This window comes from Ambystoma mexicanum, chromosome 9 (genome assembly GCF_040938575.1).
Source record: "Ambystoma mexicanum isolate Mex_15411 chromosome 9, UKY_AmexF1_1, whole genome shotgun sequence".
Lineage (NCBI taxonomy): Eukaryota > Metazoa > Chordata > Amphibia > Caudata > Ambystomatidae > Ambystoma > Ambystoma mexicanum.
In genome coordinates this window covers 1,076,427,420-1,076,453,975 of record NC_090931.1, presented here as the reverse complement: position 1 = coordinate 1,076,453,975, position 26,556 = coordinate 1,076,427,420, and the positions used below count along the sequence as shown (strand labels likewise).

Below are 26,556 nucleotides of genomic sequence, written 5' to 3'. Positions count from 1 at the left end.
AAGCAGCAAACTAAGATTAGTGCCAAATTACCACCTAGCCCCAAACTCACAAAGGACTGGTGTCTTGAAATGGAACTGAGAAAGCTCTCCATGTTGAACAAAAACTTCTTGGGAGACATCCCACCTGAGACAACATGGAGAAGAGGCGATCAGAACTCCATTATAGACTATGTCTTTGTGTCAGAAAGTCTACATATTCGAACAAAATCTATGCAGGTGGTCGAATGACACACAGTGACCATGAGATGCTCATAATGAGAATGGCATTGTATAATGACTTGTGCGCCTCTAAATGGAAACATATGGTGGAAGTTGAACCTAACAGAGGTAGAATACGCCTGGACACACAGGCTGTGACCTCAATTGCTACTCTTTATTGTAAAAAAGGAATGCCACTGGAATATCGACATCTACTGTCTAAGTTTGAGGAGAAAAACCATGGTCTAAAACATAAAGGCTTTACTCGTAGACATGTCTTCGACTTAGAAGTTCTTAAGAAAATAAGACTTATGCGCCAAGAGATTCTAACCTGCCAACAATTAAACAACATCGGTTCTAAAGTAATAAAAAGAATAGCCAAACAAAAGTACAAAAATTGGCTTTAGGCGCATAAACACCTGATGATGCAAAAAGATGCGGAACTAATGTTGAGCAAATTGAAAAACAAAAACCCGGCAAGATTCTGGCATATAATTAACCATGAACAAGCCCCTCAAACTGCAATTCAATGCAATTCAGTAACAGAAGCAGATTGGATCACACACTTTTCAGAAGTATACAGCATGAAAGGCGAAAAAGTCAATGAGATTTTGCTAGAGCTACCACGATGGGATCTTGATTTCCCTGAATCCGAGATCCTAAATGTGATTAACTTAACAAGCTCCTCAAGGGCACCTGGGCCAGACGGACTGTCAAACCATCTAATTAAGCAAAATCCTGAACTATGGTCCACCATCTGCTACACACTATTCAAAAGAATTGCTGAACAAGGCCAGACCCCGAAGTCTTGGAAAAGTGCGATAATCGTAACTGTCTTTAAAAAGGGAAACCGAGCAAACCCAAAGATTCCCGCCCAATTTCCCTCTTAGACGCTGTAGGGAAGATTTATGCAACCCTACTACAAAGAAAGCTGCGCGACTGGATAAGGCAATCCGATCATGAGGACATGAGGCAAGCTGGGTTTGTGAAAGGTGCTGGTTGCTCACTTAACCTTCTGATACTGAATATTTTAAAAATGGAGGCATTAAGAACTAAGACGAAGGTGTATCTGGCTCTTATCGACTTTTCCTACGCGTTCGATTGTATCAATCGTCAGAAAATATGGGACACATTATGTAAATGGAATTGTCCTCCTAGCTTACTGGCTGCAATACAAGATCTGCACACTAATACCAACATTAAGATCCGTCTGGATCAAAGTGGAACTCTCTCGGCTGAAATAGACACATTTTGGGGTGTCAAACAGGGATGTCCCCTAGCGGCTATCATCGTCGCATTGTTTCTGTCAGATATCGGAGAGTCAATCAATGGTGCACATTCATTTCCCCCAAAATTCAATAATACGCATGTTAGCTGGTTATTGTATGCTGATGATTTGATCCTGATGGACACAACGCCTATTGGCCTGCAGAGGAAAATAGCCGCAGTTGAAGCCTATGTAAAAAGGAATGATTTACTAATAAACACCAAAAAATGTGAAATTCTGATTCTGCAAGATTTAAGATCCACAGCGAAAATCAACAGCAAAAAATTCAAATGGTTCTTGGGAAAGGAAGCTTTAAACATTACAACAAATGCAAGGTACATAGGAATGCAGCTCAGTGCTAGTCTAAATAATAGTCCATGGGTTGAAATTGTAAAAAGCAAATGTAAACGATTATCATCGCAAGCCTACGCTCTCAACCAAAAATATGGTAAATGTTCCTTAAAACCTGTACTTACCTTCTATCAGCAGAAGATAGTTCCAGCTTTGATCTACAGTGCAGAGAATGCATTTGGATGCCCTAATGATTTGTGGGCAACCTTGGAAAATTCATTTTGGTCAAAAGTATTGCAACTACCAAAGGGCATGTCAACAGCTTGCATCCGATACAAACTATCGCTTATATCTATTAATGCCCGAATAAGCTGGAATTTGGTATCGCTGTTTCGTAAGACCAAACAAAAGGCAAACATTCCGCAATTTGAAATTTTCTACGATCACGTTGTCAACAATACCAACTCTATTCTGGCAAGCTGAAACACCCTCTGCGAGGAGATCCTAAAAGAATTTGACATTGATATAGACCTATTACATGAAAACCCAAACTTTGCAAAAAAGAAAATGTGGCAACAAGACTGATATTCTACTGAAGAACAGCGGCGTCAAACCAGCAGTATGAAAGACGCCCCATGTGAAGCAAACAACTATGGAAGGGTACAACCATATGTTACACTTTTTCCAGATCCTAGACTAAGAGCCCTGTACCTGTGCTTTCGACTGAACGCTTTTCAGACAAAGGATAGAATAAAGCGATGGGCGAAATACGCCAATCTTAATCTGATGTGCAGATTTTGTTCACAGGACGAAGAGACCTTAAACATCTTGTCCTATTTTGTGGAGAATTGCGTTCAATAAGAACAAGACACCTAGGAGTTCTCTTCTCAAGTCAATCGACACTATGTGCAAACGACTGGTGGCAAAGGATATTTGATGGAATTGATAAGAAGTTGATTTATGCCTTAACTAACTTCCTAAGTGACATTAAAACAAAGCTGGCCTTAAAACTTGCAGAAGATGAAAACGATCAATGAAAGGGGCATAGGATTTCGAAATGCAGAATCATTTTAAATGCGATTAACTGCTTTCTACTTCCTCCTTCTACTTTTCTGTTTTCCTCGAGAAGGGAATGGTTGAAACTTTGACTGTGACTTTGGAATTTTAATTTTTGACTCGTATGGTTAGTTGGAGAGCCTTATTGTTTGCTATCGTCTATCTGATGCTGAGGACGCTATGGATGGTTAAGACTTTTGGAATTGTGTTTTCTTCTTTTTTTGTTTTCTTTTAAAGGTTTGTATAAGCCAATAAAAATAATAAAAATAAAAAAAACAAAAAAAAAAGAAGGTATGTGATGCCCTACAGGGAAGTAAAACACATGTGAAACCCAGAGATGTGAGACGGGAAATGTATTTCAGGTTTTGCAATAGAAATGTGGGAAGCGGGATAGCATGGAAAACAGAGGAAATAAAAGGACATGGTTTTCTTTCAGGAACTCCTGATGAGAGAGATATGTTGGAAAAGGTGCATATTGAAGACTAAACAATAGGTAACTCAAGGGTCTATTATAAAATGCACCAACCTATATGAATTGTTAGAAATGTCAGACAGTCTTTTAAGGTTGTATTGGATATATGTCTCTAGTATAATAATGATGTTTTTATTACTGTACAAAAGATTTTAATCATGCCCTTGATGACTGATTAGGGCATGTAATACTACAGCATGTCCTAGGAAGAATTGGAGATAACTTTCAATTTTGGGAAAGTAAGACTATGAGCATGGGCAAAATAAGGGTAGACGAATCACTGGATGTCGTCACTTCTCCCTAGGGGGAAGCCCTTTCCCATGGGGCCAGGAAAGTGAGGCCACTACCCGATAGTCCCTTTGGGGTGGTGTAATGCGGTAGGATCTCATGGGGAGGGACTCCTCCACTAGGAAGAAGGACAATCATGTAGGGTATGAGAACATCACAGCCCCAGACACTCTAGCCTCTCGTTCATCTAACCTCTTTGTAGACAGTAGACCTATGTACTGTTATAAGGCAGACTGCCTCAAGGTTCTGGAAAGTACTGAGACGAAGAACATCAGGAACATAGGTAATCCAAGTACTGGGATGAGGTGGTACACAGGAACAATGAAGAGCAATACCAAGAAGGAACTGCAGCAGTATAGACTTCTGCGGAGGTGTGGTTCCTCCGACACCATAAAAAGCAAAGAAGGACTACCTATCATTGAGACACAGCCAACCAGGAAGAAAGACTAGCCCGGGAAGCACAAAGGAGACACAGAGAAGGCCAGGACAGAGCACAGAGCAATCCACTCCTGGAGTCAAGAGGAAAACAGGACTCCTTTGCCCAATGGTATTAAGCCGGTAACTGGAGGCTGGCAGACAGTGACGTGAACGCAAGAGGCAGCATCCATACTGCTGATCCAAGGGCCAGTCAGGAGTTCTGCAAGGTGAACACACAGAGGCACAGAGATGCCTGCGAAGCAGACCGAGTAGAAGAGGGTCCCAGGAAGAACTGGCTGCCCATCCGGGGAACAGGCAAGGTAATGGGAGAGGCACGAGGACCAGTAGGGGTTGGAAGGTACACAAGGCAAAAACCCTGTACTGATATAATGAGCAGGACTATACCACTTTTGTCAGTAATTGGCAAGTGAGGCAGCCAAGGGGACTTAAAGAGAAGGGGAGAGAAATAAGGGTCGGGACCCAAACAAAGAGATTGATGCAAGTCATCTTCCTCATGGCAGTAAAGTTAACCAAGTAGGCCAAACCAAAGAAGAAGAGAAACCAGGGTTGGGGACTCAAACCAAGAGAGTGATATGAGTCATCTTCCTTGCTGCAGTACTTGTCCAGGAAATGAACCAAGTGGGCCAAACTGAAGAAGAAGAGAAACCCGGTTAGGGACCCAAACCAAGAGAGGGATATGAGTCATCTTCCTCGTGGCAGTACTTGGCAGGGAAGTGAACAAAATGGGCAGAAACAAAGAAGAAGAGAAGCCAGGGTTGCGGACCCTCCTAACGCTCAGAGTTGGGTGTTGTAGGTGTGAAACCTAATGAAGTGAACACCAGGAGAAGGGAGTTATTTCCCCTGGTTGTAAGAGATGGTTTGATGATTACCAGGAGCAGGAAGTCATTCTCCTGGTAACTCAAACTATGAGGAAGATCCAACAGGCCTGGGGAAGGGAGTCACTCCCAGCCCCCCTTTTTATTTTTAGACCGACACCGAATGCCAGGAGAAGGGAGGCATTCTCCTAGCCCACTGGGAAAGTATTGCTTTGAACTTTGTGGCCTGGGGAAGGGAGGCATTTCCCCGAGCTCTGTGAGACTGAATGGCAGGAGAAGGGAGGCATTCTCCTGGCCTGTGAAGTAAATATTGTTTGGAACTTTGAGACCTGGGGAATGGAGTCATTCCCCCGGGCTATCTGAGACTGAAGGTCAGGAGAAGAAAGGCACACTCCTGGCCCACCAAGGAAGCATTGTGTTGAATATTGACCGTAACGCAGGAGAAGGGAGACATTGTCCTGGGTCCAGAACAGTCCTGCTTTATTCTTTAGTTTCTAGTGTAAGGGACAGAGGTAAGAGTTTCTTGACACAGTGCGGTGGACACTTAAGTGAATGGACATCCTTACAGTCACTTTAGATCTTTAGTGGAGGCAGGGAAATCCCTCTTAGGAGTAGGGAAAGATAGGTTTTCTCTGCTTTATTATTTCATAAAAGTCGCTAGTCCCATACATGTCACCTTTGTGTCAGAGTCCTTCTTCTGTACTCTTACAGAGGTCAGAAAGGGACACTTTGAATGAGGGTTTTTTTAGCTGTAAAAGGGCAGATATATTCAGAAGAGAGTATTTGGGAATATTCAAATGATAGTATGTTTCTTTATATGTTTTAGTAGTAAGCATACAAAGTCATGCAGTGCCAGTGAACATAGGTGTTTATGTACCTGCTATGTATGCTTCTATTTATGATTTATGATTTACATTGTGAAGGGACAAGGAAAGAAAGAGAAAAACTGAGAAAGGGAAAGGATGGGTATATTTAAGAATTACAGAGGATGGAGAAATTCAATTCTGATGACCGATGTGGACAGCTATTTTATGGCTGTTGTGCGGGGTCAGTAATGTGAGGCAGACAACTACTTATGTTTTTCTCACAATTAAACATTTATTAAAGAAAAAGGGTTCAAATTAATCCTCGCTAATCCTACTCTAACAGGGAATTCGCTACCTGGTATAAAGGCTAAGGGAATAACTCCTAACATAAACAAACTGGCCTTCACTCTAAACATTTGAAAATATTCAAAGTAATTCATAAACAACATAAAAGAGCAAACAATTAACCAGTATTTTGGATGACCTTCACCTGTCCTGGGTAAATACCTTCCCCAGGAGTGTCCAATGTCAACTTCCCCAAATATTCAAACAGAAAAGCAAAAGTCTTGAACCACTTCTTCCGTGTTCCAAGTAAAAACAAAAGTTCATCAAACAAAACTCCACTGGTAACAGTTCTTCAGCTTTCAGTTTAAAAGATATCCTTCCAATTTCAGCCATGAAAATAGCACCAATGGTAATCCTGGATATCCTCTTTCCAAGATTGTTTGCCACAGTTCAAAGAATAGATTAACAAGTTCTCCTTCTACAACTTTACAAGAGTTTATGACCTCTGCAGTGTATTTGGTATAATTGTCTTGATGCTTCTTATTGGGTTGTTGCTTTCCTCTCGACAACCACCCTTCTAGTACTGTTACCGTGGGAACAGAATGCTTTGTTCCACAGTATGCCACTACTTCAACCAACTTCAATGTAACATCCACCTACAATATTATACACAACCACAATATTGGTATTTCCGTTTCAACTTTATACTTCAGGATTGTCAGGCATTAAAGACAAGACTCTTTGACCTGTACAGGTAGGCAAGGCACTCTTCTTTCCTATGCTCCAAGAAAAGGGCAGCCTCTTCACCTCTTCTGTCTATCTTACTGCCACAAGTATAGCCTGCCTCTACTTACAGACTGACTTTCTATCAACATCAGCAGTCTCAATATTACAGATTATTTGCTCAATCTTCTTACAAGCAACCAGCTCCCTTCCCCAACTTTATTCACACCTTCTTGGTTCCAGTAGCTACCCTGAAGCTGTACTGTCACACTTGCAACTTCGGGTAACAATGTCAAACGTGTACAGAGGCCACTGGACCTTTAGCAACTTTGTAAATCAGCTATCAGGTGGATAGATTTAAACAGGGCTTACTTCACTATAGAAAGGGTACGCCTCTTGGCTTGGGTAATGCGTGTTCTTCTTGTTAGTACAACAACTTCTCGGTTCAAAGAATTCTTGTTCTTAATGTTACAAGGTTCAGTCTTCAAAGGAGAAACAGATGTAGGCACACACAACCACTCTTTAAGGTAGTTCTTTAACCTTAAATAACTGTAAGTGCTTGTATTCCCACATATCATCACAGAGATGCTTTCTAACTCCCGTCGGGATTCACAATTGGCCACACGCGACCCTCCTTTGATGCTGTAAGTATTTCTAACAATTGTGAAAGTCAACATTAGGGTTTTCAGAATGTTTTACTTCTTACGTGAGCATTACGAACTTTTACTAGAAGTGTGCATGATACATTTCCATTGTTGGCAATACTTTTCACAACGACAAACAGTTTATACTTGCTTCTACTCTTACACAAGTCACTTTAGAGCTGGTAACAGTTACCAGCAAGGTTTTTGGAGTGAACCTGAACGCCACGCTTCACTCACCGTCTCAAGGAACACTGCAGTTGCGGGCTGCTTCACGTTCCTGACTTTTTCCACTTTTACTATGGCTTTGGGCACACTTGGGACCCACACCCTTCTGCAGCACAGGTGTCTCCGGTTTGGCCATGCCAACTAGGAGTCTCATTCACTCCTTTGTCCCTCGGCTTGCTTCCTGCTATTGGCTTTGGTTTTCAGCACGGTCACAGCTCTGCAATTACATTGACTAGGCGCATCTGGAAAGAACTTCACTCTCATCACGTCCCTCTGAGTGCTGCCAAGGCAAGGGATGGTCAAAACTTGCAGGAGAAATCTGCTGTCTCCACGTCCCGGTGTCCTTTCTGTGATCACACTTCCTCATGAACTGCCAGACTCATGCTCTTTTGCTTCTGCCACTACTTCCAGCCTTCCAGCTTCTGACCCAGCTCTTTCCTTCTTCCCTCTCCTGCTTCAGCCTTTTATGCCTCAGAGGTGGGCAACTTCATTCAGGTGCAAATCCATTAATGTCAATTGCCTGACCCTTGCAAAGGCTGTTAGGACTAATTGCCTGTCTTCTACATCTACATGCTTCTTCAGCCCTCTTCTTCGTCTTAGTCCCTATGGGATTGTGGGACACGTAGTTTACTTTCTCAAACTCAGGTTTTTCTACTTCTTGTTTATTTTTGAGGGTGGATTTAATTCCCTTTTAACAGAAGGGCTGTAGGTTTTAACTTTATTAGAGGAAGATAGTATAGTGAAGGCATCATTTCCACCATTTCTTGTAGTGTACCTTTGGTATTGAGGAGGGCATTTGATTTTAGGGGTAAAAAAGATTCTTTCTTTTGGTATAATATGTTTGGATGTTACAACCTTAGGTTTTACCACCTTAGATGTAACAGGAGTTTGAGAGATATTAAAATTACAATAAGCCATAACCTCTTCTTGCATTGTGGAAAGAATCCCCCAGTGAGACGAAACATACTGTGTCTCATCCCACGGAACCTCCCCATTTCCCTGGGCCTTGTCTCCACCCAGGTGATCCTTCCACAGTACACTGCCCCAGGGTTGGCATCAGGAAGTGTCTGCCCTCCTCTGGCTACCTGGGAGGAGACTTTAGGCAGGGTTTCAGTGTGGGATCTACAGAATTGTTCACACTGCATAAAGAAGATAACATTGAAAGCAAGGGAAGGATATAGCAATTATATGGGTCACAAAGAAACCAAAGTGGGTGTTGTGAGGGCTAAGAAATCTGCTACCACTGGGTACCATGCACTTTCAGATCTATCATTGGGCGGCAACAGGAAGATCCATGCACAAAATAATATTTTCAATTTACACTACATTTGTTTGTTACAGTAACAACTGAGGGAAGTTGAAATGTGCTACTTAACTTTCACATCCCAGGCTTTTTCAAAAAGGTTGAATTGAACACCCAGTGTGTTATAATTTGGACCTCATATGATATTTGCCTGAAATATAAAATTCCTAAAACATCTACTCACAACAAGTTTGGCTGGAGATTAGAATCATCAACGATGCTATTAAAAACGAGTCAATTACATCTTTTCAAGACTTGCACACACAATATGACCGACCACATCCACATTTCTTCAAATATCTTGAATTGAGGGATTGTATTCAACTTCATTATGGGTTAGGGATAATGAAATACAGGCAGTAGATACTTTTATGCAAGAGACCTCCATCTCAAAATTCTACTTTAAATAAGCAACTCAGATATAAGGCATGCATGTAACAAATGGACAAAGGAGCTGAATAATGAAGTAACAATAGGTGATCTAACAAAAACTATTTAATTGTAACTTACATGTCTGCCTGAAAATATAAAAATAGAACATGCAGATAAGATCACACCACTCAGAATGTTTAAGCGTGAATTAAGCTCTACTTTAGGCCTCTTTATAAGTATGACCGTAACAATAACATTGGGCAGTATTTGAGGTAACTTGATTAGGAGGTAAGTTAAAGCTTTGCGTGTCAATTTCTATTTCAACAAACCATTTTCTGACTTGCATTTAATCCATTATATTGCATCCTTTTTTAATATTCTGATCAAGACCTTTAAGGTGTTTTAATTAATGGTTTCTTTGTTTTGTAAATGATCTTATGTTCCAATAAGAAGGACCTAGTGGGAAATAGGGGAACATATAGACAAATGCTGTTAGTACATTTATCGAAGAAATAAGTAAATGGTAACAGTTGTGGCAGCCTCTCGAAAGTTGATGGTAGACAAAGTTTTAAGATATTATTTAACACAAACTATGTCAGGTGGTATGGGTCTCACAATTTTGTCTAGTCACTCACCACCACTGTTTCGTTCTCTTATCCACTTTGTTTGGAAACATGGATTTCAGCCCCCAGTAGGTAAATATTCTTCTTGCAGTCTTTTTCTCGGAGGATCTTGGCAAATCAATACATCAAGTCCCAAAATGTAACGTTATTCTGGCCAGCCTCTTTCTTATGAGATTTTGGAAATTTGGACTTCCATTCACAAGGTGAAATGTTTGTCCACCTATTATTTTTCTCATAAGATTCTGGGAGCTCGTACGTCAATTCCCAGTGAACAATTGTATACCAATAAGACCACATTGGATTCTGAGAACTTTTACTTCAAATCCTGCAGTTCAATGTTGTTAATTAATCTCTTTCTTAGATGTTTGTGGGAACCAAGACATAATAACACAAAATGTTTTATACTTAGTCTCATTCTCTAAAGATACTGAGAATTCAGCCTGCAATTCCCTGTATGCATTGTTAATCCACTTAATGATTCTGTGCTCAACCTATTCTTCAGAGGAATCTGACTTCAATTCTCAAAGTGCAATATTGTGCCACTCAAGCTGCCAGGTGCAGTCCCTCTTGGAATGCCACCAATTGTTGTCAGGCCAAGCTCCCAGTAATGCCACACCTTGGTGTTCACTGTCCTTCTCCTGGCTTAAACTCAGTATCTCCCTCCTCAGTGTCTGGTATTGGTTACAGTTCCCCTTCTTCTCTTTATGCTGCTTATTTTCCTTCCTGGTATTCAGTTTTGGTTGTCTGTTCTTTGTTCCTGGAGCCTCTCAGCAATTCTACCTCGACCTGATGCTCAGCTCAATGGACCCGATCCTATCTGCACTGGCTTTCTCCCCGACTTGAACTTCTCACAACTTTCCTGTCTGTACAGACACCTCTCTTACCAGTGTATGCTTAATTTGCTGTATTGGCTGCAGCAGACTGTCTTCCATTCCCGCCTCTCCACCGGGGAATCAACAGTTGGTTCTGAGTCTCGGCATTGCCCATTGTGAGTGCCTGTATCCATGTCCTCTCTTCTCTCTTGGTAAGTGCACATCATTTTGCTTTTTCAAGTCATGGGTGCAAATTCAGCTCTCTATACCTGCCGCAGCTCTTCAGTACCTAGGAGGACTACACCATGCTCAGGACTCTTCATTCACCAGTCCACCTTCTCTAACTGGTTTACCTTGCCTTTTGAGTCTCTCGCAGTGCTGCAAAGCTCTCTCGTGACAGTCATGAAAAAAGCCTATTGTGATGTTAAGTTGTTCGCATGCTAGGAGAGCACTTTATGAGGTGTGAGGCGTTAGAGATGGATGCGAGGTGTGTAAGAACTATCTCATGGTGTCATTACCCATCAGTGAATTATCCACTCCTGCAGTTGCACGCTGTCTTGCATTTTCAATAATCCTAAATTAGAGGGTGCCTGTACGGACTGTGCAGCTAGATTTTATTACAGAGTGCAAATGCAAAACTCCCCCCCCCCCTGAGAGTTAAGGTGACTTGTCTTCATTGTTGTTATTCTGAACATAGAATACAATTTTCCCTGGAGCAGTATCCAGCTTGACACCTTTGTAAACCCTACATAAAAGCTATGTTATGACAGGCCTATTAATGCTTCGGGCTTGCTTTCAACATCATTCTTCTAAATGAAATGTCAGCTGTACACTGTACTCGTAAGGTCAGGAGAGGTCATTCTTGCCAACCACCCCAGGATCCCATTATTGAAACCTGGCTATATGGACATCAATTTACTAATAGAAGACTTTACCCTGGAAATCACAAGGTATGCAATATGGTCACACTCACTCGCAATGTTTTCCTGTTGGCAGTATGGGTGAGTGCTTCCTGGTGATCCAAGACTCTCTAGACCGTGAAGTGGGATGTTTAAAATAAAAGTTGTGGCTGATGAAAATGTTGAGTCAGTGGGAGCTGTGTCATCCCTTCAAATCATAAAATGTGAGCACATGCAGGAGGTTTTTGGGACAAATATAATGAGGTGATACCAGCCTGGCAGGTAGACCAACTCTTCCAGTAAGGACCTACCACCCAAGATAAGGGCCTGAGCAAAGAGAGGCGATGCATCAGTGAATAACCCACATGTTCCAAACAGCCCCACCAGGTTGCTAGTATATGAGCACAAGAACCAACTATCTCATAAGAGCCCTGACAGACGCCTTAGGAAGGAGGACAGCAGTGGGTAGGCTGCGCCATAGGCCGTGGCATCTGCAGAGAGAAGAGATGTTGGGTAGTTCTCTTTAAATAAGTTCCTTCAGATATGAGGCTTGCACCGCACTGCTGTTAACTCACAAGTAAGTCATGCTGCAAATGTACTCTGCGCCTTGCATGCATTTTGCCTGTCTCTGTTTATAATCTCTGGCTGAACTCTCATCACGCATGACTAACACAGCTGGATACAGTATGAGTTTATATAGTGCAACGGTGCTGAAACTATTATGCCTACAGCACATTGCTACATAACAAAACAGATCCGGTTTTTAGTTTACTTCTATTGCGTAGGGATATCTAAGCACCCAGAACTGCAGACCAATTCACATCTCGCTGTGCTGTGGTGCCATCCCAGAAGATGCACTTCCTCTTAGGTATCTGTAGTGACGGAGGCACCAACACCAGTCATTTGGCACTTATGTATTCCTATTAAATACTCCCCATGCACCACGCAATTGTCTTCCTCCCTTCACCGCTCCCATCTCCCCACGTTGCCACACGCCCCTCCTCTTACAAATTTACCACCCTTCTTCCCATTAACAGACATAATCCTGGAGATATTGGCACCACATACCTTCTGCCCTTTCTGGATGTGGGGTGTGACCTTCCATCCTCCGTGGTCATTTCATCATCCACTAGATGTATTTTCTTTTATTTTTTATTTTATTATTTAGAGCACGGACCTAGCTTGAGAGCAGCAGAGCGCTGTACAGAGTGTGGACTGGAATCCTTTCACAGTAGCTAGCACAATACTGTGAGTTCTGTGCGTCGGTGTGTGCGTCCATTGGGTTTAGTCTTGGAGAGGTTATTTTTGTTTTATTTTATTGTTTAAAGCACACACCGAGCTCGAGCTATAGGCAAGGAACATCTACTGTTGTCAGGTTTGTAGTAACGGAGGCACCAACATCATTCATTTAGCACAAATATTTTTCTATTAAAAGCTACCCCTGCACCACGCAAACGTGTTCCTCCTTTCACTGCTTCCGTCTCCCCACCTTCTGTCTCCACATTCCAGAATTGGTTGGTGACACCGAGATGCCATAGTATCATCATTCGTTATCACAGTTGTCACTAAGCCCCCCTTTGTATTTTGCATACTTTATATATTGTTCGCTCATCGCGCATTTATGATGAACAGTGAAGCTATCATATGATCTGCTATTTTGTCTGCACACAGCTTAAGGTTTAGACTGATGCTCCATGTAAAACAGAGAGCTTTATGTAAGGGGTGCGGATTATCGAAGTCCCCTCACTGGTTTGAGGGCCTGTACCAGCCTTGGTTGTTACTGGCGAGAGCCTACATGAAATGTCTGCTGAATGAAAAAGGGGTAACCTGATAAATGCTCCTGAGTTGGAACATTAGGGATCTTGGTCCAAATGCAGTAATAATACAAAGGGCAAAGAAAAATCAATGCAATACAATTGTAACAAATGAAACACTTTCACAATAACATTAGGTAATGGAAGACTTCAGATGCACACAAGAATGGCTGCAGTCCCAAGGCAATGATTGCTGACACCAGGGATGCCATTCAGAACTTAGTTTTAGTCCAAATGAATTGGCAGAATATAATGCAAAGACACTGCACATAATATACAGCAGGCAGAATAATAGTAGCTTATTCTAAAATATGTGAGATATTATGAAAGTAATGTTTACATGGCAGAGAGAAGCTGGAGGAAAAACACCTCAGACTCCACCCTTACAATGTTCAAGGAGGAAGCCAACAGCTACCATAGAACCATCCTTAAAGCCAAAAAGGAACAACTAGAGGAACAGATCGTGGGAACAAAATCCAGCTCCAGAGAGTTGTTCATAATTCTGAATGAGCTCAAGGGCATAGTCCCCGACTCTCATGTGACTATTGATGATGCTTGGTGCCAGGAAATTCACAATGGGTTTATCAAGAAAATTAGCCAACATCAGGCATGTATCTCAGTTGACACACATAATGCATCAGGCCCAGGAAGTAAGTCAAAGCCTGTCAATACCGAGGCAGATATTGTTCCTGACAGGTTTGCTTTTCATTCGGTCACAGTTAGTGAAGTCTCAGAAATAGTGGCCAAAATGAAACCCATGCCATGCAAGGGAGAATTTTTCCAGCTTCATACTTTAAAGACTATTTTACCTCGATCGTGCCCTCGGTCACAACATTTATTAATCAATCCTTTACAAGAAGGTGCTGTTCTGGACTGTAATAAAGAGGCATTCATCTCCCTCTGCTAAAAAAGGAGAATCTAAATCCAAACGACCCGGCTAATTACAGGCCTATTACAAATGTGCCATACTTACTGAAGATCATAGATACGGGTGCATGTATTCAGTATGACACTTTTGTAGAACAGAGGGGAATCCTGGCCAAGGGTCAATCAGGTTTTAGGAAAAAGCATGGGACGGAAACTGCACTTGTGTATAGCCGATATTGTAGATAAAGGTGGTCTGGCTATGCTGTTATTGCTAGACCTGTCTGAAGCCTCATACTTGGTGAATCATGATATAATGGTGGATAGGCTAGCTAAGGTGGGCAATTGCTCAGGATTACCTGTGAACTGGTTTAAATCCTTCTTGGGATCAAGGAAGGCAAGTGTCGTTAAGGAGAACTTCCAGTCGCAACAGGTCCAACTCAGCTGTGGCGTCTCTCAGGGCTCACGTCTGTCGCAACTGCTGTATAATATTTATTCTAAACCGTTGTTCGATCTCCTGGACAGTTTGGGTGTGAAGTTCGCAAATTACGCGGATGACACCCAGATTATCGTGGAGTTAACTGGATCATATGATGATCTATCAAGAGAGTAAGTGAGGTTTTTGATGCCACTAAAAAATGGATGGTATCAAACTCATCTGCTCTCAATGACAACAAAACCGATTTTGAACATGGGTACAGACGCAAAGCTGAAAAAATCTGATGCCCAATACAAAGCCTTTTTGATTGGAGGCGCTAGGATAACGGTCTCCGACCATGTGAAAACATTGGGGGTCATTTTTTACCCCAATCTAAATTTTAAAAACGTGTCCCTTTCGAGTTCCAGTTGTGCCTACATGACCCAACTCCTCTGGCAGATACGTCCATATCTGTCGGAGTGAGGGCTCAGAGGGCTTGGCATGCACTGCCACAGTCACTCAGACAGCTTCCATCAGTTGCACAGTTTAAGAAAGCACTGAAGACTCACCTGTTTGAAAGGGGAGCAGATTAGGAATTTTGAAGTTACTATACTACCATGTGCTACCTTGATGTTCTATGTTTGTACTGTTCTGTGAGTGCCGTGCGGCCTGTGGGCGTGTTGGCACTATACGAAAATCCAATAAAATAGAATAGAATAAGGTTAGATATTACAGAGACAGAATAAATGCAGACAGGTCAAAATATGCAACAACTATTCCGTATACAGGGGCACCTGAAACTGTTAAATGAAATACTGTGGCTGGAGGGCAGCTCTACCACAGGTTCTTCTTGCAGAGAGAGGAAGAAACTTACCATTGATTTCTCCTCTGGACTTTCAAAATTGCAACCATCTGAGATCAGAGGGCTCCGGATCATGAGACAGGCAGCAGTAGCGGTAGTGTCGTAGATCGTTCTTGCTCATCTCTGGTTTTCAGACTTTGGAGTTAGAGCAGCTTTTTCACAGTATATTATAGTCTGAAGTGGACTGTGGCTCAGCAGGGGACACAGCTTCCTCAACTGATCACCCACACAAGCAATCACGTCTGGGTGGATGATAGGACAGGACATAGGGCAAATCAGCCAACAACAAGACCTCGGGGCAAAGCCTAGATCAGAGTGCAAATGGATGTATGAACAGGCTTCCTGGAAGAGAGACTGGAGAGCACAAAGTGGTGCTTCGGAAGTTTCCTATTGAGTGGGGCAAGATAGGTGCTCAGCTTTTCAAGGGTCTGGGAACATACCAAGAACAAGTGCATGGGGGAGTGTAGTTTAGGACGGATGCACCAAGTACCAACCCTGTGGTGGGTGCAATAACTATACATTTTTGACACAAGGTATATGACTGTAAACCTGGTGAACACCAAGTGAGACTGAAATTAAAATGATGTAAACCTAAACAGAGCTTAAAGAGTTACAACATGTTTTATGATCAAATTAATCAATGAAAACATCCACACATGGGAGAAGTCTGAAAGACAACTCAATGTGACATACAGGAGAACATCAGGTGGCAGGAACAATGGTTTGCAACATGAGCTGACAAACAACAGAGGGGAATGCTGATGGCCAAGGAAACTTAATGAGTCTGAGGACGTTCAGAGTTTTAAGTTGTGGAAAGTTCCAGCTCTGCTGAGTCACTGTCAATTGTTAGGTAAAATTTCACTTACTGTTATTTTACCTCTATATTTGTGGACCCCCAAACCTTTTGCTTTTGTTTCAGTCTCCTGTCCTGACTTTTGCCAGTGGAGCACAGCCTTCAGCTGCACTCCACTGGGCTTTCGCTCATCGTTATGGGGAAACTGACATGTCCTTCAGACAGTAAGTACTGAGAAACTTTGTTTCGCTAGTCTTATGACTTTGTTGCAACTTTTGGCAACTGTATCTAATTCCGCAAAGTACATTACAGTACCGTGCAATGGGGTACTTGCGTTTTCGGGCCCTAGACATCCACTAAGGATTCTTTGGAAACTGGACAATGTGCCTAGAAGTAGACTTTTTCATGTATTTTTATTAACTTTTACTGAGCCATACCACGCTTACCACGTTTGGCTCATGGTTGTGGCTGGAGTCTGTCATGGCTGTGCCACAAAGTCTTTTGTTTTCTCCTTTGGCCATTTTGTCCGTTGGCCTTCTTCCTGAGTTTTGTGACCCGGGGAGTCCTTATTTGGGCATGCATTCACCCGCGAAAGCCACCGCTTTTTGCAAGCTAATGCATGTCAAGTGTGTAGGCACCCAGGAAGTGAACTGGGACTGTCTGGTCCAAATTCACACTACTGGTGCCAGGATGTCTGGTGTGCACGAGAGCATCAGAGCTGAAGTGGTCCCTGATTGGCCCACTGCTGGCGTGCTTGAGTGGGGCAGATCTCTTCAGTGGCCAGCTGGGTGCGCGCACTCACTGGACTTGTGGATATGAGGAGGGGTCATGAAAGCAGATCCGCAGATCACCAATAGGTCAGAATCGTCCCTATACCTGGAGCTAAGTATCCAGAAGAGCCGAGCAGACGCAAAGACTATCCAGAACCACGCAGAAGAAGGTTGGCACCCTGAGCCCACTATTATCCCGCTAGGGCCTTGCTGTACGCTCGATCTCCGAAGACCTGTAAGGGTGCTTCAACCTCTTTTAGTGATGGGACTAATCACTCTCAATGGCTTCTTGTTGCCCTGCAAAAGCGCTTTGCTGTGGAAGTGTCTCTGGGCCCTCCAATGGACTGAAGAGCTTGTCACCTGCGAAGGAGTGTTGTCTTATAGAGTTTTACCTCGAGCTTTGGCGAAATCCTAGTTCGCACTGCAAAGTATCTTATTGTCAAATTTCATTGTCCCAGCTGCTTTGGGCCATGAGAGAGAAGCGTGCGTCAGACTGCGAGACTTGGGTGCCCCTACGTCACTTTGCGACAGTGGCGGTCATTGCTGATGACTTTCCTGCCTTTCTTCAGGTGTCCTGAGACCAGCTGCACCAGTGCTTTCTTTGTCCTGCAATTGAGACAAGAGATACAGCACCTGTTGTAAACCGGACCTGCACCTGCACCCGCAGCACCTGTGCACCTCGAAACTTAACCAAGGGTGGGATTTTGTAGTCCAGGCGACCCTCTCCAGACCTGCCAAGTTTGGACTCGGAGTGATATGATATGATGTGGCATTTATAACGTGCCTGTACACAAGGGTTTCTAGGTGCAAGAGCTAAGGGCGGTGAGTAATCATATCACTTACCAGTGGCCCCTAGTTCATCCATTGCATTTTTACGCACAAACGACCCCTTGTCCTTGCCTTGTCTTGGGTGGCCTCCGCTTCCTAAAGCCGTGCGCAAATTGGGAATAGTTTTGTTCTCTGCAGCATATCACAGCGTTTTCTACACTTCAGAATCCTCTCCCTAACTTTTCTACCCTCTTGAATATTGTACTTTGTGTCTTAACACAGCACTGAGCGCTTTTACAGGCCCATTTAACATTGAACACAAGGCTCCAATCTTCGTATGGCTGGACTTATGCATTTAGGGTTATCCATCTCTGGAGTTTGCCAATGTGATAAAGCTTACCTGCTTTTCCTCCTTACAGGTTTTGGCAGAATTTGGCACTTTACCAGATTTACCAAAAGTGAATGTACATATATTTTACATAGTCTGTGTTTAAGTACTACTTTGTTTTTCTTTATTCACTTGTGTTAAGTCTTGGGTCTAATAAATTGTATATGTTTTAAATACTACTGTCTAAGGGTAATTCTTGTCAGCATACTGTGTGTGCTCATCCAAGAGCTTAGATCACCCCCACTATTCCTGAGACTTAGCCATGGCTGCTCTCCAAGCTACCTTGAATTGTCCTGGCTATCTTCCCAGAAGTGTTCCCTGTTTCACTAACCAGGGTGGCCTCCTAAACCTCTGTTCACCATAGCAGAGTTTAGAAATCGATTCTAACAACTGAAACATAATGCAGTTCATTCAAAGACATAGCTGTCTATAAAGTTCAATATACATTAAAGCACTTACTTCTCATCATTCCACTAATGCGACAAAAAACAAATTGTTCCTTGTCACCTGCTCTTGAGTCTCTCTATAGTGGCACACTGCGGAATAACCAGCCTGTTATGATGTGGGGGCCCCCCCGACTACTGCCTCTGTGTTGAAATGTTACTGTTCAAATCAGATATATTTTTCGCTGTGGGCTACACATGCAACAGTTCAAAGGTTACACCACGGCAGAACAATTCTTAACCCAGCAGATTCAATGATGATGAACAATCCAAGGTACATCAAGGCACTGCCAACAAAACACATAAGCATTAAATGGCGTGAAGATGATCAGGAAATAAAATTGATAGCTACTTTGGTTTGCTCAATAATAAGAGTACGCCGTAAAACAGAGCCACGTGCATTAATGCATGTGTCCGTGGGGAACATTAGGCAGAAATGAAATGAACCACATTTTGACTTACCTGTTGCTCACTGTAAGTATGTAATTTAAATAAGGGCTTCTGAAGTAGGAACTCCTCCTCGGCCCCAATGCCCAACCTGGCTTTAGATGCTGCTGTGTCACCCATCATTCTTACAGGATCGAACTCTGCAACAACGGCAACCTATAAAACAACATAACATCATGTTTTACATTGGAGAGATAAGCATGTGTTTCCTAACGTGCCTGTGTATCTGAAAAAAAGGTTCCAATGTAAAGGCGGGCACAGTTGTTCTTTTTATATGTAAAAGACTTCACTTATCCTGTAGTGCCACGAAGGGATTCAGGCAATATGATAAATCAAATCACACACGAATTCCGACACATAGCACCACAATTCTCAGCTACCTTGTATTCCTTTATTAACTACTACTAGCATTATAACCACGTACTGCTAGTACCATATAGTTTTGCTACTGCTACTAATCATACTAGTTCTATTATTAGTAACATTACAACCACGGTAGTATTACCACAAGCAGTATTATTGGTACTGTGACACCGTTCAATGATATTAGTACTAGTATTCCTACTACTACTAGCACATCTACTACAGGTACTTCTTCCACTAATATTGCCAATAACTCTACAACTAGTCCTATTACTACCGCCTGTGCTCATAGTACTACTGTCTCTACTAACATATATTTACCAGACCTAATGCCACGACAAATGCTACTATTGATAGTAGGATATTTACGATTCATACAAGGGAATTATAATAATGATACTTGAAGTTCTTAATTATAAAGTTTCAACGTTGAACACTCATTTGAGGTCGATGGAGATGGAGCATGTTATACCAAATAGTGCAGGTCATCTGCCCCAACCCAGCCATCATAATGCCCCATTATTTATTATTATCTTATTCATATGTTGTGTTGAGTGTGAACACTCGTTACAAGTGATGGAGCAAATTACAAACCAAGGAAACAAAATCTAGTAACATAAATATGATGTCAGAACAACAGTTTTCGCAAACAGTTGTCGGAGAGAGTTTCTGCACTAAAATGAAATATCAATGGTCATAGTAAAGTTACTAGCATCATGTTTGTTATTAGTATTATCAATAATGCACAAATGAGAATAATTTACTCTGGAAAGGGGTCCTAAGAGTAAACATGCATACATTTATCAGAACAAAACAATATGCAAAGTCATACATCTAGGTTGTTAGAAAAACGTATCCAGAGTATCATGGAAGAAAAAAGAATTACAGGAACAAAATCAGTTTTCCAACGTTTGCTAGGCTGCCCAAGCGGCCTTTGTAATGACATGTTAGACTGCTATTTTAGCTTTTAGAGTCTGCTACCATTTTACTTTTAGTAATTATAATTACATGTCATATGTCCTCCAAATGTTTTTAAGACGACTTCTAATTCTTTAGTTCTATTCCTTCACTCCTGTTTTTCTACTTTCATTTGGTGCTTAATTCTCAAACAACCAGGGTCTATTTAATTGGAATACTGACAACATGCAATGCAGCATAGATGGCCAGTAGGCAATACATGGTGAGTGGAGTGGCTACTCTTATGCAGGCCCTTAGCCTACTTCCGGATACCTGAACTTTGCTGTCTTTTCATGCTTCATTCGTGTTTGCTGCTTTTATGTTTTGAAGTTTTTCTAATTGTGTCCACTGCCCCCTACCCCATTTGTTTAATGCTGATCTGTTAGCTAGAAAGTTGTTTCTTTGCTTATCCAACAACTTTTAGTCAAATGCACTCCCCCGTTCGCCATCTACTTGCTGGGTACCAGGTTATGCGCCTCCCATAACCCCCACACCTTTCGATTCTGCATTTTGAAATATCTTGTTTGTATTCTTTATAAAACACCAATAAAATAAAATTAAATAACTCAATGTTTTTGAATACAATCTGCAATGGCGAGGACCTATGTCATGCCACCAGTGGGCAAAACACAAATGATAAAGACAAAACTTAAATTCAATTTACTCCGAGTAGTGAACATTTCAGTACAAAGGCTCAAAAGAGTTTTCACTCCGCTTTTAACTAAAACAAAATGCTCAAAATGCTCGAGTGCAACAATATGAGCACCCTATACAAATTGGAGCGTGCAATAAAATAATGTAACACTTTGAAAAAAATGTAGATTTCAAAAATATTCCCCGCCCCCCCAACTCCTATGACAACATGTCACCTGTAGGAAAACCATGAAAGAAACCAATATCTAGCTTCCCTTTCCCAGCAGAGCAGTCTTTCTGGTGTTGCTGGGATCAATGAAGGGGCAGATAATGCCCCAATGACTTACCTGTAATCTTTAATATTCCAAGTCCACATTTTCCTCATCCCAGTTTGGACTAGTAAATTGACAGGGACAAGAAAGAGGAGACGAGGTGGTAATCGTCATAAATATGAGTTCAGTTCTGCTTTGTCCTGGCCTCCTTTCTAGTAAAGACTGGGACGAGAAAGTAATAAGGAATTGCCCTAAATAACTCAGAAACTTACAGTGAAAGTCTACGGGCCTTAAGCTAAAATTAATCATAGGACTATAATAGGTTTTTGACAAAAATATGTTCAAAGTCACCTCTTGGGATCTTTAACTGGTCAAGATGAACATTTGAACATTGGAATCTTGCATACATCTTGCAGGCTACAATGTCATGAAAGGTACCTGGTACTCTTCCTATATATGAAAAGAAGAGCTCAAGATCATTCTGCTTGGTTGTACTCAGCTTTGAAGAACTTTGAAACTTTCCAATGAACTTAGCAGCTGCAGATGACTTCATATGAGAGGCACACTGTTTCAGTTGAGATGCTGACATTTCTGATCTCAGGACAGCATAGGGAACAGGAAGGATCTATACCTCAGGAAACAAGTCTTCACCTTCTTATGTCAGGAGGGTAAGGGGTAAGGAGAATTCCTTCAGCCTGGGAATCAAGCTTCAGAGTAGGGTTTCAGGATCTTTAGTTTGCCTCTGGGACTAGTACCGGCTCATCCAGAATAGAGGAGGTCTGAAGGCACAGGGTAGATGAACTCTTCTCGCACCTCAACGTACTAGGGCTCTGACTCTTCCTCACTGAATACTCTCCTTCCAGATCTTTACGTTCCTCTGGCACCAACTATCTGTGTGTCAAGCGCTTCGCTAAACAGCATGCTGGTGGCTGATCTCTTTCCTCAGCAGGCTCCCTAGTATGGAACAGCCTCTCCCTTTCTCTTCGTTTTGAGCTGGATCTCCTCATATTCCAGAAGCTCCTCAAGACTTTCCTTTTCACCTCCTCGTCCCTTCCTCCCCCCTCTGCTAAACAACACAGTTGCCGAGTTTGGTGTCCAGGGCCCTTATTTGTCCACTTGGGTCCTGGCCTCGCACAACCAATCACCTTCAGCCTCTGCCCGCTACCAGCACTCGCCTTGGCACCCACTAGCCTATGCCACCACAGGCCTGCACTTGATTATTTATTATTTATTGACAGCTGACCACTCTCACCTAGGCACTTACATCTGCTCACTGCATAGCATTTCCCTCTTGGTGCCCTTAGCACTTACCCCCACACTCCGTCATCCCTTTTCTCTCTCTGCACTTGCACGTTCTGAATGCTCACAAGGCCTAGTAGGTTTGTCTCTATCTTTCATTGTTACATTTTGATTTTCTCCCCATGTCCCCTTCCTGTTGCCCTGCGGGCACTTTGAAACACAATTTACTTGATGTATAAGCGCCTTACAAATGCACAATCAAATAAATAAAAAATAAAGTATTGGTGTCCACTCCGCTTTGCTGCTCCTTCTCTCTTTTTGCTTCTTGCTGATAAAGCAGCATAGAGTCTCCAAAAGAATTGGCAAAGCTTGAAAAATCACAGATGATATCGAGGAACCTGTAAGGCCTTGCGTTATAAAAATCATGGAGACCTAACAATGCAGTCTTGTTTATTATCCAAACTCAGTGGGTTGGAGACAGGAAAGAGGAGAGATGAGGACAGGTCTTTTCCTTTCCCTTTACAGTGTAGGAAGATTTCCTTTGGTGTACATTTGGCAAACACAGCAGTGAACATAGAACACAGGGAACCCGTTTCCACTATGGTAGGCCTCCCAGAGTGAAAAACTCCCAGAGCGAACTGACACAACAATGATTGTGTGAATTGCAGAATGCTAGGAAATTGAGTCCTAACTCACAGAGAAACCTGAGAAGACATTACTTTAAAACAACACAAAGTGATGCTAACTCCTAGAGCAAACAGAGAAAACATGAATTCTGTGACAACACTAAATACTGGGAAACAGAGTCGCAACTCTCAGAACAAACTAAGAGAAAACTATTGTTGAGTGAAAGTGGTGCATGCTGGGATACTAAGTAAAAAAAACCCGCAAAAAATGTAAAGAAACAATTTCTTGAATGAAAATAAATTGTATGCTGGACATAGTAGTCACAGACTCCTCAAGCATCTGAGACAAGAGGTATGCCACAATCAAACTGTATCCAAGATATAGAATTCCAACAATCCTCATGGATCCGAGGAGTCAATTGACAAAAATATTGGATACTTGGCTTTGGAGTCCACTATTCCGCAAACATCAAAGAAAAATACACTAACCAAAAGATTGCACACTAGATTATAGGACAAAGAGAGAAAGGGCAAAAAGGACAGAGACCCCCTGCCCTTGCACAGGGGCAATATCGGTTTGTTGTAGACCACGGGTGATTGTATGGTGTGGGTGTATTGCCCTACACTCCACAGTACAAGTGAAACATTTGATGAGATTATGTAATCACACTCCCCTGAGTCAGTCCGACCCCGAAAAGCAGATAGTGAATATTAAGCTTTGTCGCAACAGCGAAGTGAAATAAAGGTGGTTGTTTGAAATGATCTTTTGGGAATAGACATTTAGTGACTTAAGAGAACCCGACAATCTGCTTGCCTCAGAGGTAGAGGCAAGTCTCGAAACACGTGTCAGGCTGATCTTGCAAAAATTAAAAGATGTACAATTGTGCATAAAAACCATCATGTTTGGCACAGTGTGATTGCATAATCTCATCAAATGTTTCACTAGGTATAGGATTGCCAGAATGTTCAAGCGCTGCAGAAAAAGACATTGCACGAACCCTCGGTTGAATGTAGCAGACAGAATACCCATTATATACATGTAAGAACTGAACCACAAAGAGGAGGGCCAAGCCTCACCTAACCAGACATTTTCACAATAAAATATTGTTTCACTTTTTGTTTCACCTTTTCAGACAATCATCTTAGAAGTCCAACCCACCCAACCATAACGTTAGCAAGACCTTTAGGTTGGCGAAGGAAGCTCATTGACAACAATGGGACATATTTATGAAGAAGCAACGAAGAGTGGTGAAAAGTCCCCTGTTTCAGAACTACTTACCACATCCTGAAATTAACAGCAAGGAAAGAGAAAGTGAATCACTCGAGAAACTAAACCCTTCCAAGGGTCAGCGCTTGATCCGGAGAGTGGAAGTATCAGATCCGGGTGTAGCTCCAAATATAGATCTAGTTGCCTTGCAAGGATGAAAATCCAGTGACCGAGGAAGGGGATTCCTGGGACTAGTGCTGTCCCCCTTCCAAATCCACCCAATACAAATTACTTAGAAGTTCTATCCTAAGATATGCTTGCTTGATCAACCATTCAAGACGCCAAATGACAAGGAATTCTGCCATATGGGAATGCTGAGGCTTGAATATTAAACCAGATTTTCCCTTGCAACATTTCCACATCAGGGGTCTATGCTTTTGCTTGCTAACCTACCATCAAGCGAAGTTCACTCCGGGGGACAAGCAGTTTCGTCAGCTGCTTTAGCTATTCAACCTCTGTGACACTGATAAAATATATTGGCATTGCAGCCTTGGAGGGAGTGTAGTAGGTGGAAACATCATTCCTTGCTCTTCCTTCCTCCTTTCTCTGTACTTGAGTGCGGAAATTAGTTTGTAGGTAACAAAAGACTGGTTTACTTGGATGAATCTGTAGCATTGCATTAGATTATAACTGAAATAGTTTCAGTCAAGTGCTGAATTAAATCCGTCAGGTTACCTTGCAATATGCAACATGGATGACCTTACCTATATGTGAGTATTACGGGGGTGTATTCTTTATTTCTCCTTGTTGTCTCCATTTATATTATATTTTTGAAGAAATATATAAACGTATGGCTGGAATGGGTAGATATATACTCATATTATTGTTTTTCAGAGAGATTGAGAGTACCAAAGCTTTCTATGATTGACCAGTAAGTATGTTGGTTATGGCATGGGGTATGTGTACTAGTCATGTTAAATAGTCTAGTTGTTTGATTCACACAGGCTTTAATAATATAGAGGGTGGACTTTAGTTCAGGAGTGGGTTGAGGAATATTTGATAAATATTGGGATGGGGAAGGTGCTTGATTTTGATATGCTTGTGATGGGCATTGGTAACTGGAGGGTTATGGTTCAGCCGTAACAAAAATCTGGGAATCTGGTTGTAAAATACAAAATGTCTTAAAGTAATAGGTACAGAACAGGATGTACATTGAAATGATTTTTACTTATGTCCAGTTTGGGCTATTCCAAGCTGTTGAGTTGTTATGTGTTTGTGTTTTTCTATTTTTGTATATGTTTCCTGCCTTGTTTAGTTGTGTCACTTGTTTGTGGAATGTACTATGTGTTATTTTTGCTGTGACCATAGATTCTGGCTTATTATACACCAGCAGTAATTTTCTTTTTTATTTTCTTTCTCTTTTTGTTTCTTTACTTGATGAATGTATGCCGAGTGTAAATTGTCGCTGCTGAAAAGCACAATGGGTTTTGAACCTATAGAAGAAATGACTTCTGATCTTTTCGTCAAATGAGTGGGTTGATAATTGTCACTTGGAATGTGAAATGTCTGAATTTCCTGCAGAAAAGGAAAAATGTGATGACGAGGATATGGAGGCCGAAGGCAGACTTGGTCTTTTTAAAGGAAACACATTTACTTCATGAGGCAAAGAAGTTCCTAATCAGCTCACGGCATCCTCGTGAGTTGTCAAATTGTTTTACTTCTGAAACAAGAGGGGTTAGTATTCTGATTAGGAAGGGTATGGATATTAAAATAGAGAGAGTCGCATGGATGGTGAGGGCGAGATGATTTTCCCAGATGTAATGTATAGTGGGAGGGTACTAACGTTAGGTCATGTTTATGGTCCCTGCTCTCTGGGGAAAGAGTTTTTTGAGGAAATTACTAAGGTATTGCGTGATATGCATGGGGAAACGTTAATTTTAGGAGGTGATTTCAATTGCGTTATTGACCATAAAATGGATCGTACTGGTCAATGCAGATTCACACATTTTGGAGTATGTAAAGAATGTGTTCTGTTTCTCCAAATATTTAACTTAGAAGTTATATGGAAGATCATGCATCCATCTGTGAGGGAATATACACTTTACTTGCTGGTAAATGACTAATTGTCTTTGATAGACTATATGTTAATATCTGATAAACTTATAGACAAGGTTT

At 41.9% G+C, this 26,556-nt stretch overlaps 1 protein-coding gene across 6 annotated transcripts in view; it reads right to left on the bottom strand.

Moving 5' to 3' along the window:
• Positions 1 to 26,556, bottom strand: part of CCDC148 (coiled-coil domain containing 148) — a 1,950,480-nt gene that overhangs the window by 23,523 nt on the left and 1,900,401 nt on the right. For all 6 annotated transcript variants that reach the window (XM_069616397.1, XM_069616394.1, XM_069616398.1 and 3 more), the window contains one exon: positions 19,100 to 19,240. In XM_069616397.1, coding sequence (XP_069472498.1) covers positions 19,100 to 19,240 — 141 coding nt within the window. The remainder of the gene's footprint in view (positions 1 to 19,099; positions 19,241 to 26,556) is intronic.